At 37.7% G+C, this 17,949-nt stretch overlaps 1 protein-coding gene across 3 annotated transcripts in view; it reads left to right on the top strand.

Moving 5' to 3' along the window:
* galnt18 (polypeptide N-acetylgalactosaminyltransferase 18) overlaps positions 1 to 17,949 on the top strand; it is a 462,670-nt gene that overhangs the window by 275,002 nt on the left and 169,719 nt on the right. For all 3 annotated transcript variants that reach the window (XM_062967703.1, XM_062967704.1, XM_062967701.1), the window contains exons 5-6: positions 1,307 to 1,504; positions 5,951 to 6,065. In XM_062967703.1, the coding sequence (XP_062823773.1) occupies positions 1,307 to 1,504; positions 5,951 to 6,065 (313 nt within the window). The remainder of the gene's footprint in view (positions 1 to 1,306; positions 1,505 to 5,950; positions 6,066 to 17,949) is intronic.

Genomic DNA, 17,949 nt, shown 5'->3' with positions numbered 1-17,949 from the left:
TTTAGAAGAAAAAGAACCCAAAGACCCTTGTCTTGTCTTAAAGATGAGTAAACAAGAGAAATATTTTCAAACAACACAGCTTTATAGTTGTGGATTGATAGCAGAAAGTCATTTAAATTATGTCAAAAGTGGTGAAAAGATGTTTTCCCCTCAGCGCTGTTTGAGCTGAACATTTATTGGTCCTTGGAAAGAAACCGAAGATGAGATTTAACCAGAAAATTTGAAATTGGTGTTTATTTTCTTGATTTAAGCTATTAACAGGTGGTCCAGTGTGTAGCAGTGTCTCAGTCTTAAAGAAAGGGTAAATTAAATAAAGAAAATGATTTTAAAATTAATGTTAATTTATTATTTAAAATATTTTTTCTACATAGAAGGAACATGATTATTAGATTGAGGCCTCTTCTACGCAGCTGAATAAAACTCCACATTTTCTGCTTTGAACTGGAATATATGATAGGGTGGACACAGATAACCCAGTTCAAAGCAGATATTGTGGGATTTTCTGCCTTGATATTCTGGGTTACATGACTGTGTGGAAGGGCCCTGAGTGTATAGGGAGAGGAGGAGGGAATAAAGGAGAGAGAGAGAGAAGCATAATTGATGTTATGCTGGCCAGAGGGTTGTTAAATGAGAAAATGGAGAAATTAATCTGATTGATGTCATTGAAGCAGATATGGCTAAGACGTAAAATTGTGTTGAATTTACAGTAAAGGAAGATTAATAAGAAATAGCTGAACTTTAGTATGAAATGTTATCAGTTATTAATAATCCCTAGTGAATTTACAAAAAGGTTAGATATTTTTAAAATAAGCACAGGTATTTGGGTTGCACCATGCCTAAACTGTTCAGTAGGATAACTTCTAAATGATTTTTCTTTGAACTCTGATTATCAATAATTTTATTCTACAATAATGAATGTGATGAAGTAATGAACCACAGGAGCACTGCAATATTTTAAATGGATGAATATTTCTTTAATTACTGTTGAGAAGATTTGAAGTCATTTCTATCCCTCCCACACACACTTTTTGTGTTCTTCCTTTGAATATTTTTTAGTTAATGTTTTATATATTTGAAAAATGTAATAACATATATTTTAAACATAGTAATCATTTGTCCAGTACAAATCGTAGTTTGGATTATTATTGCCAGTTATGTTCTCTAGGAGATTGTAGAAGTTTTAGTTCACTCCCACCACCCCAAAAATGTATTGATAGTTGCACACTCACCCATAGCTAGGGAATAAAGGACGAAGTAAACTGATCAGTATATGTGTGGAAATACTCATTATTTTCTCTTTCTTCAGGGCTGAACCAGTACTCTCAAGGATAAAGGAAAACAGAAGAATAGTAATTTCTCCATCATTTGATAACATCAAATATGACAATTTTGAAATAGAAGAGTATCCCCTGTCAGCACAAGGTTTTGACTGGGAATTATGGTGTCGATACCTAAATCCCCCCAAATCATGGTGGAAGCTGGAAAACACTACTGCTCCTATAAGGTAACATGCAAATTTGGATCCAGGTTGCATGAAGGGTAGATTATAAAAATGCATGTAAAAAACGAACAAAAAATGTTATGACTCATATTTTGCTACACAGATTCTGTTTAGACTTTATTGTGCTCCATCACCCCCTTGCTAGACAGTGAAGCACAAATACACCATATTAGATCTTGCAGTTGCAGTACAGTTTGCCATCCTTTTGAATTGTATCTTATTACAAGCAATCTTACATAGACTATCCAGCAACAGCCATAGAACTAACTGTAAATTAGATGGAATACATTTCAGATTTTAAAATCACAAAGTTCTAGTCTTAATGTGACTCTTGGGTATAATGCATTAAGAGAATATTTGCTTATTTTTTGCAGTTGAAGAATTTTGAATATAAAGAAATGGGTGAATTTGGACCGATTTTCCCAAAGTGAATAGAAATAAATTTCTCATCTGTACCATTCAAATTCAGTAGCAACAACTGTTTCCTACATGGAAGATATAACATAGTACATTCTTATTATATGTGTGGAGTGTACCACAGGGGGAAAATAGGGAAAGTGTGTGTTTATATAGTTATGACAAACTGTGTTAAATTTGATCAAATAGCTTTGAGGGTATAGTACAGAGAACACAATAATGGAGGGCCATAGATCTATAAAAGTGTGCATGTGAAAATAAAGAAAGTCAGAACAAATGTGAGTATAGTTTTTGCAAAATATTATAATAAGGGTATTTTACATGCATAGCATTACTGTTTTGAAGCATAATGGATGTTTGGACCAAGAAAACAAATGATTGGCATTGTCTTCATGACCTCATTCATCAAAAATAGTCTCCTGCAGGTCTGAACTGACATTTTGTTATCATCACAGAGATACTGATCTATACAGGGAGACTGAGGGGAGGTATTAGAGGTGGCAATTTTGGAAGTCTTGTGATCACATCAGGAACAGATGCCTCAGTTTATCACAGCTTGATTATCATTGTCCTGGTGAATGCAAAAAGGTTCCTCCTTCATTCCAGCAACCCCCTGTCTCTTTTAATTAGAACCCTGTAGTCCCCAGTGCTTCTGTGGCTCATATATTGACAAAAGTGACATTTTTCCTTTAGCCTGCCTGCATGACAAAGTACAAGCTAGGGTGAAAAGCAGATTAATTATTCTGCTCTCAACTACTCTATAAATACTACGCGGGCCATTCTCATCCAATTTAAATGTCATTCAGGACAAACCCAATTGAATGCCACAGGATGCACTGACTCTCCATTTCTAAGCATTTGCTTCTGCTCATTTCTTGGTAATCTTTGAAGCCATTGCATGGTGTGATGCACAGTGTAATTTGTTGGGTCCAATGTGCAGTGGAGCCACTATATTCTGAAAAAGATGCAAATAAATATCTGAAATGGTGATGGCAATAATCTGCATCACACAGTAGCCTTATATAGGCTATTGTGTGCGGAAATAACAAGACGGGTAACATAATTGTGTTCCTACTGGCTCGGTCCTTTTTCAAAGCTGTGAACAAATCTTGCACATGGTCTTAAATTATATATACCTATCAATTAAGGTATATATGGAGCCAACAAGGATGATTCCGCTTGCTTACCTCCTCCCATGCATTGATATCCTCATCCATATAGTCTTTATAAGGCAAAATAGCAGTGGCTGCAAAATATGCTTGGGTGAAAAACATAGTTTTGGCACCATCAAAGTATGTAGTTTACCACCCATATACTTGGATTCAACTATCCATGACTTGAAAATATTTGTTGTTGTTTATTCATTCAGTTGCTTCAGACTCTTCGTGACCTAATGGACCACCCCACGCCAGAGCTCCCTGTCGGCCACCACCACCCCCAGCTCCTTCAAGGTCAAGCCAGTCACTTAAAGGATAACATCCATCCATCTTGCCCTTGGTCAGACCCTCTTCCTTTTTCCTTCCATTTTCCCCAGCATCATTCTCTTCTCTAAGCTTTCCTGTCTTCTCATTATGTGGCTGAAGTACTTCATCTTTGCCTCTCATATCCTTCCCTCCAGTGAGCAGTTGGGCATTATTTCCTGGAATATGGACTGGTTGGATCTTCTTACAGTCTGAGGCACTCTCTGAATTTTCCTCCAACACCACAGTTCAAAGACGTCTATCTTCCTTTGCTCAGCCTTCCTTATGGTCCATCTCTCGCATCCATAGGATAATATAGGGAATACCATTGCTTTAACTATGCGGACCTTTGTTGCCAGTGTGATGTCTCTACTCTTCACTAATTTATCAAGATTGGTCATTGCTCGCTTTCCAAGAAGTAAACATCTTTTGATTTCCTGTCTGCAGTAATCTTCTTGCCTAGAAATACAAAGTCTGTCATTGCCTCCACGTTTTCTCCCTCTATTTGCCAGTTATCCATCAGTCTCGTTGCCATAATCTTGGTTTTCTTGATGTTCAACTGCAACCCGGCTTTTGCACTTTCTTCTTTCACCTTGGTTATAAGGCTCCTCAGCTCCTCCTCGCTTTCAGCCATCAGAGTGGTATCATCTGCATATCTAAGGTTGTTAATGTTTCTTCCAGCAATCTTAACTCCAGCCTTGGATTCATCAAGCCCCACATGTCGCATGATGTGTTCTGGATACAAGTTGAATAGGTAGGATGAAAGTATACAGCCCTGCTGTACTCCTTTCTCAATCTTGAACCAGTCTGTTGTTCCATGGTCTGTTCCGACTATTGCTATTTGGTTGTTATATAGATTTCTCAGGAGACAGACGAGGTGACTTGATATCTCCATACCACCAAGAACTTGCCACAATTTATTATGGTCCACACTGTCAAAGGCTTTAGAATATTCAATAAAACAGAAATAGATGTTTTTTTTAAAAAAAAAAAATCCCTACCTTCCTCCATTATCCAGCGGATATTGACAATTTGTTCTCTCGTTCCTCTGCCTTTTCTAAACCCAGCTTGTACATCTGGCAACTCCCGCTCCATGTATTGCTGGAGTCTACCTTGCAGGATCTTGAGTATTACCTTACTGGCATGTGAAATAGGTGCCACTGTATGAAAGTTTGAGCATTCTTTAGGAGACCTTGATTTTGCCATTTTATATAGGGGACACCAATTTACCATGCTGTTGTATATAATGGGATGGCTATACATGGATTTTGATATCCATGGCCATTCCTGGAAGCAAGTCCCAGCAGATACCAATGGCCCACTATATTCCTGTGCAGAATAATTTCCCCAAACATTTCAAAATACCAGGTTAGAACTATGGAGAAATATTTTTTCCCTCATAGAGGAAAAAAAAACAGTGGAAATCATTTATCCTTGCATAATAAGGACAAAATTGTTGAATTTATCCTTTGTGCATATTCACAAATCGAGAAGCAAGTTATTTTTAAGAAGCAACTATTAAAAGAGTGGATTTTAAAGAAAAAGAAGTAAATAATAAAAACAAATAACTAATAAATAATAAAAATATAAAGCAAGCTGTTATTGATATGCCATCTTGTTCTTTCCCCAAGATTTATTCCTGTACTCATTTAATCCCTTTCAAGGTTCCCAAGGAAGAGTGCAGTAGCCATGTGAGCAAAATATTTATGTTGCTCTTATAGGATAGGTAAAATTGATACCTTAGTAACAGTTGCAGGTTTTGTAAAAATGACTCTTTAGTAGTATATTCAGTCATGATCCACTGTGTCTGCTTTTAGTTTGGGAATAAATAAGCCATATTATTTTTGAAAGAAAGCTACATTTTAAAGTTTATCATTGGTGAATATGAGATTGCATAAGCTAGACAAATTTAAACAACGGTTGTCAATTATTGTTTTGTCCCTTCTAGTAGCTTCCAGCTTATGATAGTCCTTATCATAGGGTTTTCTTGGCAAGATTTGTTCAGAGCAGGTTTGTGATTGCCTTCCTCTGAGAATGAAAGAATGTGACTTGCCCAAGATCACAAAAGGCTTCCCATGGCTGAGCTGAGATTCAAACCTTAGTCTCCAAAGTCTCTGGCTGCATATACACTAAATACAATTCGACACTATTTTAACTGCCATAGTTCAATGCTATGAAGTCAGGGAGCTGTAGTTTGGTGAAGCATCAGCACCTTTCATCAGGAAAAGTGACTGTTTAAAACTACAGCCTCTAACTGCCATAGCAGTTAAGGTGGTATCTGCACTGTAGTTCATTTGTTCTCAACCTGTGGGCCCCGAAGTGTTTTGGCCTACAACTCCCAGAAATCCCAGCCAGTTTACCAGCTGTTAGTATTTCTAGAAGTTGAAAACCAAAAACATCTGGGGACCCCAGGTTGCGAACCACTGCTGTAGCTGAACGCCTGGTCCTATGCTCAAACCACAGCACCACATCACCAGCACTCACCTAAAACAATGCAAACCTGAAATTCATACTACCAACTAAGTCCCCATGTTTTAAAGTCTGTGGTTATTGTTGTTGTTTGCCAATCCAGGAGCCCTGCACTGATTGGATGCTTCATAGTGGACAGAGAATATTTCCAAGAAATTGGTCTACTAGATGAAGGCATGGAGGTCTATGGAGGTGAAAATGTGGAACTTGGGATCAGGGTAAGCAATCATTGCAAGGAAGTTCTTTTGTTCATCCCACATGTTCGAAGAGGAAAAAGTCCCTGAAAAAGTAGCTGGTGTGGGAATTCAAAAAAGTACAATATAGATTCTTCGTAGCACATTTTTCAAAAGCCAAGCAAGCCTAGGGCAGTTTCCTGAGTTAGAAGGTAGGCTGCTCATGCCCTAAAAATTGAGAGGTAGACATTTTACTGGAAGCAAATAATAAACAAATGATTTGATTCTTTACCATTTTAAAAAATTCAGGTTCTGTGTCAAAGTAAACTATTTAGTTGTCAGATGGATACAAGATCAGGATTCTACACAGTCTTTAATTTAATCAAAATATACATATCAGATAGCTTAATCCTTGATTAAGGTCATCTTATATACTAGGTATAATATTACCCCTTAATTATTCAATAAAGGAGTTTTACTTAGCTGTTCTACTTTGAACATATCATCATAATCTTAACATATCTTCAGCTAATAGGATTAGTGATCAATAACTCATTTAAATGCAAAGAAGACAGATCCCTGAGACCTTACGTCAAAAGAGGCCACTGAATAAGTAGTTTTTACTTAACACTTTGTTCTCAACTGTATTTCAGTTAATGTATTTTGTAGTTTCCCGTGAGGTCTTTGAAGTCTTGAGTTTTATCAAAGGGCATTGCCTCATTCAGTAATAATTCCAAAACACTAACTATTCATGTATTTCTCATAATCATTGTTTTCAACTGTGATTCTTTAGACATATTTTTAATTTGCAGTTCTTATCATTTTTTTCAGACTTTCCAGTCAATTTAGAATTGTCTTTTAAAATCACACTTTCTGGCAGAATTAAAAATATTCAGGTTGAAACAAAGCCTGTTTTGCCCCCAGAAACTAAAACTCCTAATGACCAGTAGTTTAAGAAAGTATTTATGTTCTGCTGTTTTATTTAAAAAGATTCATGGGAGCATTGATAAGCTAGGCCTAAGGGTCAGTCCCTGGTTAAGTGAAGAATAATGTACTGTCAATTCACCTTATGTTAGCTTCCGTTTCCCTCTGCAAATCTAGAATAAAAATGAACTCTTTTAGAAACTATGGAAGTTTAGTGAGCAAGATTTTTAAAAAACCTTGACACATTACAAAATACTATAAAATCAAAGTTACAGATGTGGGAGAACACTCACTGACCTCTTTTAATTAAGATTTTCTGGGTAAAAACCTTATCTAAGTCACATCTGCTAGTTTAAACACAGTTGAGCCACTTTAGAGGCAGATAAAACATCAGGCAGATGTGCTCTCCCTTCCCAACCCAGTTGAGCATATTTATTGACTACTGAGTCAACATAATCATACCATTTCTATTCTACTCAGTGACATTAGTTTATTAGCAACAATCTATGTGATTTATGTATCTCATTTCAGCTTCTCTGAATAACTTGCAAAAATGTAATACTGTTATTTTTTTCCTAGAAAGGGATATCTATCTGGTTTTTAGTGTAAGTGAAAATATTCTTAGGAGAACATTTGGATTGCTTTGAATATTTTACAAAAATAGATTTATGAACTATGTCATACAAAGTTTAACTGTATGTAGCTGATGTCTGCCTTCTGTGGCTGTCAAAATCATCAGCATAGACGCAATCCAGAAAATGAAGATGCATGCCATATCACAGGAGAATAAGCATCTTCAAAGACAGGGTTAAACAAAGGTTAACCATATTTATATTACATATGGAAAATTTGCACACAGAGATCTCTCATTCTTAGAGTTTCAGTTCTAAGGGAGCTTTTATCTAGAATTCCTCTGGAGGGATATCCACAAGATGTATTGGTTGTCCTGTAAGTAAGAGCATAGTTTAAATATTCCAATAGTGGGAATTTACTATCTCTGTTTTCTCAATCTCTCTGGATTCCCCATTTAGATGCTACAACTCCCATGGCAGAAAAGCATCTGCTTATGTCCTCAGGCTGGTAACATCATCTGCTGAGTTTTCTCAGGGGGCGTTGGAGAACCCTGTGAATGATGCAGTCATTTTGCAACTGACTATGAGAACACAGACATATGCTTCTACAATCCTCCACCATTCCATAAAAGGCAATGTTGTCTTCCTCCTCTTCACCATCTTCTCCTTCTCATATCATCAGCTATCTTCCAAAGTAGCACATCTACCTTATGATCTTTTAATTTCAAAAACCCTATTAAAATTGTGAAGTACCTCAGAATTACGCAGAGCACAGTTGGACGTTAGTCCATGAACTGTGGAATCTTTTCTATGAGACTTCTATTTTCTCAGTCGCAAAGAGTGTTGTAAGGTCAAAGACAGTATCTATAAGTAGTTGATAAAGACAACATCATGTACCATCATCGAGACTACAAACTATGCAATCTAAGCTTTCATTCTGTCCATCTCAGTTCCTCTCTTTCTTCTTGCTTGTCAAAAATGAAACATTTCTGCAACAGACGACAGGGTGAGTTCTTCACATAGTTTCTTTATGGACAAGAGACAGGCACATCATCTGTAGTTACTAGCACAGGGTCAAAAGGCTACTCCTAAAAGCTGGTTTCTCTGCTTGAACTTGTGTTCTTTTCTTGAAAATATATGACACTTTGATTTTGAATTGAAAGACTGCTGTGTCCTTACACTGCCAAAGAGTTTGATCAGTGCTACCCATGAGGCTCTGTAATAATTTACATGACAGAACATGGCCCCAAAACTCTCAAGTAATTCACTGGCCATTCAGCGCAGCTAATGTTAACTGTAGAAGATCACAATGATTGACAGGACACAAACTTTTGTGTAATAGAAATTTGGGTGTATGCTAGGTAACTTCATTATGATCCAATGTTATTTTATCACCACCACCACCTCTCCTTTCTCCAAAGGAGCTCAATTTGACCTACATAAAAGTATTTTCATCTCTGAACACTGCTGTGTGAAACAGTAGTCTATTTTATCTACCTCAATTCTGACAGAAAAAAAAACAGTTTCCAGTTGCATTAAAATAAATTACATCACTGTAATGGACAGATAATCCTCGCAATATATCACAGATGTTTTTATACACCATTCAAAATTAACCTAAATAATACCAGGACTGATGAATATTTATAACACAAACTTTAAAAAGCATAACATTCTGAATGTCACATACCCTCTCTATATTTTAAAGCTTTGAAAGTTATTGGGAGGGGGGAGGAATTGTTGTTATTATTTCCTGTCTTAAATTTCTCCAGTACTACTACAGATAATTAGCTACTAGAGATGTGTGTGAAATTTGTTCTTATCGTTCCTTCCATGTCTTCGTGTCTTCCATTTATTCGGAAGCATGGAACAGAAAGCCCCCCTCCACACACGAAACTCAGCTCAACACAAAAGCCTGCTTTTGTGTGGAGCCAAAATTTCATGCATCCACGCTTCTTCTCTTTCTCTTCTTTCCTCCCTCCCTCCCCCACACCCACAATGCCCCGCATTCACTCACAGGAGTTACGGCCAGGCAACCCCACATCTAGACCTCAGCATCAGGGTGGATGGAACACTTCCCCTCCCTCCTTTCCAAGCATGTGTGTGTGGGTGTGTGACTGTGCTGGCACTCAGCTGCAGGCAGGCACTGAGAGGCAACTGTGCACTTTCCAGGCCTGCTTGTGCCCCACCACACACAGACTTTCTTTCCAGGGAGAATGTGTGTGGGGCGTGGGGCATGCAGGCAGGCTTGGAAAGCTTGTGAGTGCCTCTCATTGCCTGCCTGCAGCTGAGCGCTTGCACAGTCACACATGCCCCACTACCCAGCACACTCTCTGAGTTGAAAGGAGGGAGAGGCAGTGGCTTCTTTCTGCTTGCTTGCTGAAGTCTGGATGTGGGGCTCCTGTGAGTTAATGCAGGGCATTGCAAGTGTGAGGGAGGGAGGGAGGAGGATGAAGAGAAGAAGCGCAGTGCCTGCCAGGCAGCTGAACACCTCAGGAAGGGGAGCCAGTGGGTGGGAAGCCCCCCCCCATGGGCTGATTTTCAGGCCCCCGAAACAAAACAATTGAAAACAACCCTCCCAATTTTGGGAGGCTTTCCGAAAACCGATTGGGCCCCACAACGAATGCACACTACTATTAGCTACTTGTTACTTTTTTCAATATTTTTAAAAATCTATCTTAAAACTTAGAAAATATATAATTGTATTATGATTATCATGGTAATAAACACATGATTCTGTCTCTGGCTCCTTCTTTGGAGGCTTTTAAGCAGAGGCTGGATGGCCATCTGTCGGGGGTGCTTTGAATGCGATTTCCTGCTTCTTGGCAGGGGGTTGGACTGGATGGCCTGTGAGGTCTCTTCCAACTCTACTATTCTATGATTCTATGAGAAAGCTTCAGTAGAGACACATTTTCCCCATGATAACTCTTCCATGAACTCAAAAATGTTCAGTTGCTTTGATAGATGTTTAGACATCTTCTGGAGTCAGGTGGGTGACGGAAAACACTAATAGCAACTAACAGGGCTATAAGTCTCAGAACAGCAACTCAAGCTAGCAGACAAATTGCACAGTAAGGAATGACCCACAGCTCCTTTCAAGAAGGTAGAAATAAGAGAGAGCTTCTGAAAGAAAGAAGAGCAAGACCTGACTACTTTCAGGTGTTTTATTTTTATATTTCAAAAATATGAAAGATAATTACATGGGTAAAAGACAAATGAAACTACATAATAAAATCTACAATTGCATTCAAATTTCACCAAAAAAAGTTGATTAGAATAAGAGATACAGCATTTTGAAATATTGGTTATACATATATACATATTTAACTTTAAATTAGAATATCTACAAATTAGAATCAATGACCCATAGATATTATCAAACTTTTAGAAACTACGGAAAATCCCTTTAATCTGGTACCTAGTTATTCAAAAAATACTTGATAGTATAGAAGAAATTAAAGTATAAGCTTTTAAAGCAAGTACAAACTATCATAGTTGTATACCTGGATGCATCATAAACTGGGTTGTTGTATGTCTTTCGGGCTGTGTGGCCATGTTCCAGAAGTATTCTCTCCTGACGTTTCGCCCACATCTATGGCAGGCATCCTCAGAGGTTGTGAGGTATGGATAAATTAAGTAAGGAAAGGAAAGAATATATATCTGTGTATAGTCCAAGGTGTGGCAAGAGTTCTTTGTCACAAAGAACAAAGACAAAGAACTCTTGCCACACCTTGGACTATACACAGATATATATTCTTTCCTTTCCTTACTTAATTTATCCATACCACACAACCTCTGAGGATGCCTGCCATAGATGTGGGCGAAACGTCAGGAGAGAATACTTCTGGAACATGGCCACACAGCCCGAAAGACATACAACAACCCTGTGATCCCGGCCATGAAAGCCTTCGACAACACATCATAAACTGTATTTAAACTAAATTTTTTCTTACGGAGTTTTTTTGGGAAGACAAACCCCCAAATGCCCCAGGGATTCACCCTACAGTTTGGGCAGTTTCTGCCCTTAACATAAGACCAAATCACAGCCCTGAAAGACACTGCCTCCTGCTACGGAATGTGTCCTCCTTGCCGCAACCTAGGAGGTCTAGATGCTGCCGGTTGAGAAGGGGAACTCTTCTTAGTGAAGCCACCCAAACCCCCGCCCTTATGCTCTTCTAGGAAATTTCTGCCAATAAATACCAAGGGCAGAAATTGCCCAAATTGTAGGGTGAATCCCTCAGGCAACAGCATAGCAATGGGAACCCTATCTGCTTTTTACCTCAGGCTGAAGCAAAGAGCACAGCAGGGGGCAGAGCAGCCTTAAATAGCCTGCAGCTCCGCCCCATTAACAGCCCCTACCGTCTGATCTCCTTCATGAGGGCCTTCAAATTCCCCCTGTTGCTGCTATTGCAATGTAAATTAATGGAAAGGTGGTAGGTAATGACAGTGTGAATAATCAAAATTTGATTGAGATAGTGCTTGCATTTCTGGAGGGACTTTTAATTTTTGCTTCTCATAGACTTAGCATGGGAATTTAGTTAACCAGTTAAAATTCAGGAGTAAACCAAGTGAAAAAAACCTGAAAGTTTTTGAGGGGGGGGGGGTTAAGGGTTCAACTTGGCTACAGGCCTGAAGTGGTTTTTGGCCACTCAATAGTAAAACATTTGGGAAACATTTATATTAATTGCAACCTTGTTTTCAGTTAAGAAGTGAGAATTCCTGTCATCATTGGGCAATGCATAATGAGATTATGTATTCTCACTTTTCAGTCATGCAGAGGAAGGAGGTGGGAGCCCTGAAACTGGGTCTGTATTATTAGATAGCAAGGGAACTTCTGGTTGTCATCAAGCAAAGGCATTTTTGTGCCTTGTCACAAGACATATTTTTCTTTCATTAAATGTCCTTGATAACTATTGAAATGGCATTTCAATTTCAAACCTTCTCTTGTACATTGTGACAGTGTGTGGGAAGCAGTTTGCAGTCACTGTGTTGAAACCAGTCTCCACGTGTTATAATTTTTCCATATTACCAAATGATATTTGTCTTTACAAAACATTTTGCAAACTTATGGCATCAATAGCTGGGAGCATTTATGAATAATAATTAATGTATGATGTATTCACCAAATATATTATTTATGATTGCATAATTATGCCATATATTGTAGACAGCTTTGATTACTGTTATTTCTTGTTTATGAAAATTAGGTTATCATGGCCTCTGAACATGGAAGACGTAACTATAGCAAAATGCAAATAATCATAAAATCAGTTGTATGCAAGGAACATTCTGTCAGGCAAAACAACGTATCCTATAATCCTAAATACAATTTATGGGAAGAAGAACTGCCTTGCAAAAGACTGTATTTATAAATAAATTTTCACATTCAAAAGCAGAACAACAAAAACAACATTCTTATCTGTTATAAAGCTCAATACTACACCACACAGGTGAAGAGTAATAGCAATACTGATGCAATTGTGTATGATTTCTTTTATTAGAACGTAGCTTCAAATGTCTCACACATGCTCACCCAACCATGGAATGATTAGCAGAATGGGAGGTACCCAGACAGCTATCAGCTACAGATTCGTAGATGAGAAAAGATAGCTGCCATCACCATCCTGTAGATTCAGAGAGCTCACTCCTACCGGTTGAAGTTGTCTTCTTGTGGGGGGTGACATTGCAAAGGAAGGTATTGAAAACCTCCTCCTACAATATTTCTGAAAGGTCATATGGCTAGGCAAACCAATAGCAATGCATCCACCACCTTTTTCATTTGAAGCAAGTGGGATCTTTCACTTTTGATATCTCTCAGAATGTAGAGCTAATTCTTGAAACACATTTATTCCTAAATACTACCAGAAGATGTTGTCTTACTTTGCTGCTGTTCTCCTCTTCACTACTGTCTCTTTCTCACCAGCTCCTAGGTGAAAAAGAGGTGCCACATTTCTGCCTGTGACTGCCCAATTGTTGATTAGCACATGGTTCCCAAAGCATCCTTCTGTGGCCAGAGGTAGTTCCATGTGATCTCCACAGGGACTTTCTTGCTTACTTTGTGTTCCTCCTGCTACTCCATGCTCCAATTTCAACACCATTCCAGGAATTCAGATAAGCAATGCATTCCATTAGAGAAGGGTATTTTCCAATGTTTACCGTTTCTTCCTAACTGATTGTAATTTAGGATACAGGAGAATATAAGAAAAACCATGCTAAGAATTATAATGTGCTTATATAGACTTCTCCCCTGGGGGAAAAGAGCGGTATATTAAATAAATAAATAAATAAATAAAAAAAAAAGATCAGACAAAAGGATTATTTCATCTAGCTTTTTGTTCATGCAGGGAACAAACTGGTGCGTATGTGAAACACATATTCAAAACATTCAATTCAATGCGCCTAGTTTCTGAGTGGTACTATTTATCGGATATAGGGTAGAAATTGCATTATACCAAATCAGATCATTGAGCCACATTATTATCAACATGTACTCAATATGATCCTCTCCAATCATCCATGATATGCGATCCTGATGACTAGGGCTAGTGGGAACTTTGCTGCAAAATATCAGGAAGCATGTTTATTTACTTATTTATTTACAGTATTTATATTCTGCCCTTCTTACCCCTAAGGGAACTCAGGGCAGGTTACAGAACACATGTAGGGCAAACATTAAATGTTGATTATAACAATGACAAGACAGACAACAGATAGAGGTATATATAGGCTTTCTCATCTTTCAGCATCTTTGGAGGCTGTGCTCAGTTCCAGCCACCAGGGGATGCTCTTGCCCAATCTCCCTGCCAAAGAGCTTTCTTTGTTCGTAAACTTCCTCCTTTTTTCTGATCGAAACGCCAAGCCTAAATACCTCCCCACTTTAATGCAGTTCCTATTTATCTACTCATATTTGTTTTTGAACTGCTAGGTAGGCAGAAGCTGGGCTAAAGGTCAGGAGCTCACTCTGACCCAGGCTTCAAACTCTCAACCTTTTGGTTTGCAAGATTTATTGCAGCTTGGTAATTAACCTGCTGTTCTAACGCCAGTCTACATTTTCTGCAACTCGACCCAGAGTTTTTTCTAGACATTAACTGGAATATGCTGTATTGAATCTTAAATCTTCTCTTCATATAAAGCATGTCCTATACTTATATAATATTTCTCTCTTAAATTTCTATTTCTGATGCTAGGACCAGGAAAAGATGTATAGATCACTCTGAAATTTAGATTACCAGCCCTGTGACTCTAAAATAGTTAGCATGTCTTTAACATCAATATAGTTATGAGTTAGCAACATTTTTTCTAACATGGTGATGAAGTGGTTAAAAACTTCATTCGCACCTTTTATTTTAAGCAGACATCCTCTCAGAGGATAAATTAGTAACTACTAGTTATGAGAAATATATACTTCTCCAGTACCAATGGTAATCGGTCTCTGTCTCCTAATGATAGAGGGAAGCAGGGTGTACCTACACCCTGCTTTCCATAAGAAACTGGATTGCCACTGTGGGAATAGAATGCTAAACTGGATTAGCCTTTTGTCAGCTCCAGCAGGGGTCTTCTTCTGTTTTTCTCTCCTAAAGGGTAAAAAAATAAAGCCTGGTATAATCCACTGTGTGTAGTGAGATTGACACGTGGAACATATACTTGGACTTTGCTGAAGCTTATACAGTAGGTTTTCAATGTGAGCAGAATAATTAAAGAAGTTCTCCCTGAATAGTCCAAGTACTTGGGGATGACTGAAGTACTTGAGGATGTGATTTCAAAATTACTATCCTTTTGCCATAGAAATAACCTTTTTTTAAAAAAAGAGTATACATTATTTCGCTTTATATTGCTATATTGCCATGCTCCCAACTGCATCTGTCTGAGTATAGTTGCTGGTTCTTCGTTGCTGGTTCTGTTTGTTTGTGTCAAGCCTCCAGTGGCATTTTCTCTTGCACTCCTTTCTCCTTGAGTGCCTCAGCAGGCTTCCTGCAGCTACAGCATGTATAATTACACATACAGACTGCATTGCCAGTTCAGCTATGAATCATCTTTATGATCTCTCAGTTTCACATGAAAGGAAGCACATTATTTAAAAGCCGAGCTTGGAGATTATACTGGCCATGCTGGGTAGTGAAGTCTGGAAGCTGTTGTCCTAATAAAGTAAGTTTTTCAAGCTTTGTTCTGAAGTTTCATTAGAAGAAATATTGTTAACAAAAAATAGTTGAGATGTGGAATAATCACTACCTTGGCCCAAAGTAAAGGAAATGAGGCATCTCTTCTTGTTTTAATTTTTTTTTTTTGCTTACTTCCCCACTAGGGATGTATTTTTTCTTATTTCATTCCTGCATACATTTCAGGAATGTAGTTGTTGCTTTGTGAGAATGCAAGAGTTTCAACACAATTGCATTTCAGAACTTAATGGAGAAATTTCATTTACACAAAAATATACATGTTTCTGTGACACATTGTTTGTTTGTTCCAGAATCTCTGCTTATGAGAAAACTGAATAAAGTTGTGAAAACTGCATAAACCTCATGTGTATTTGCACATCTTTTTTTCTCCAACAATGTCCTGAAATGCAAATAAAATCATATCTCAGGTGTGTTTTTTGTGTGTGTATGTTTGTCTGCTGCCTGAAGCTATCCTTTTTTTGTGAAGAATGTTGAACATGAATGAATATTCTTTACATACTAACTCTCAATATACAATAGAATTGGTGGTTTTGTTACTGTGTTGTATGTCTTCAAATCAGTCCAACTTAAGGCAAACCTCTCATGAGATTTTCTTCAAAACAAATCTTCAGTTTTTTAGCTATTTTCAGCTTGTCCTCTGCAGAGTTTCTTTCTTTTGATGTGCCTGCCTATGAATAGATAAAGCCTGTTTTGAAAATGGTCACTCACACATAAAACTGGCCCCAAGCAGACAAAAAGAAGCATGTCTAGCTACAGATATTCTTGTAGGTTTATTATTTTTAAAAATAGAACTCACTGAGCCAAGAAACATAATTTGGAAAGGAATGAATGTCAAAGTCCTGTATCACCTTCTGCTTATTGTAACTTTGCATATACTTAGCTAAATAGCAAAGGCATTAATCAACTCTGTTAGTGAATTGTGATGATACATGTTGGGATACTGGCAAATGTGCCTCATGTGCATTCATGCCAGGTGTGCAATGGTGGCAGATATATATTGGTACCTGATACACAGTGGTGTCTGATGCACAATGTATTATGCTTTGGTCCCATTGCACATCGATCCCATTGTACAATGTTTGCTTTGCCAGATCTACTATGCAATAATGTAACAGTAGCCCTCTTCTGGAGATGAATGTTATAAAATGATATAATTCTAATTTCTGCATATCTAAGTCCACTTAGGAAGACATAATTTACAGGATTCTGGTCAATGATATTGGCTCCAGAATCTCCCCCAAAAGAATTTGGTATTCTATTTTAGAACATTTCTTTTTTAGAATATCTCTTTTAGAATGGCACATCTTAGATTTTAGGTGGCCCCATGGCTTCCTAGTAAAGCTGACAGAAAAATACCAATATAGAGCTGTTTCTGTCAGTAATAGAAGATTGGTGACACAGCAGACTGCCCTGGGCACCAAGAAAGGCAAAAATCAACTCTGTGAAAAATGAACCATTACAACCGTCCGCTTCCTTCTTTTGACATAAAGCTGGCAATAGAACAACTTCGATATCAATTATTTTTTGCTGCATCTTGCACTGAGATGGATATAAAAACTGAAGGAAGCTCTGTGCCTTTAGTGATTCTTGAAGCATGTTATCACTTAGTAGCATAGTTCTTGGCGGAGTTTACTACAATTATGAAATGGCAACACCCACAACCCACAATATACATAACTTAACAATGCATTGTAGAAGCTTTATGGTTCATGACGCTAAGTGGAAAATTAATCCTCGAAAAACAAACATAGTATTAAAAGTACATAATGAAGCAATTAAATAAAAGTAGTTGGAGTGAGAAGAACACTGGCAGTTGAATATGAAAGAATTTGTTTCAATATATTCTTTTTTTAAATTGAGACTCATCCATTAAATGATGTTGAGGCTATTAATAGGCTTGAATGATTGCAGAGCAACATTAGACTATCTTTCAGTTATATAGCTTTATTTTAGATTGTATAGTTCCACATCCCTCTTCAATGTCCCCCAGTTTGTTCTTCCTAAAAATTAGAAATATGTAGAGGGAAGGGGAATGCTCAGCACAGGAAATGTTATTTTTTCATATCTGTAAATGACAGAAAAAGTTGTACTGGAATATGTGCAAGAGGGAGTGAAACACAGCAGTTGTGATCTTCCTGAGTAAGATGTTTCTGAGATCTTTATTTGAAGGCCATGATTTTAGATATCGAAATCAAATATCCACCCACACCAAGAAAACAGTGATGGTGATGATGATGATGATGATGATGATGATGA

Source organism: Anolis carolinensis, chromosome 1 (assembly GCF_035594765.1).
Source record: "Anolis carolinensis isolate JA03-04 chromosome 1, rAnoCar3.1.pri, whole genome shotgun sequence".
NCBI lineage: Eukaryota > Metazoa > Chordata > Lepidosauria > Squamata > Dactyloidae > Anolis > Anolis carolinensis.
Note: the sequence above shows the minus strand (reverse complement) of the source record. Positions and strands in the feature narration are given on the sequence as shown.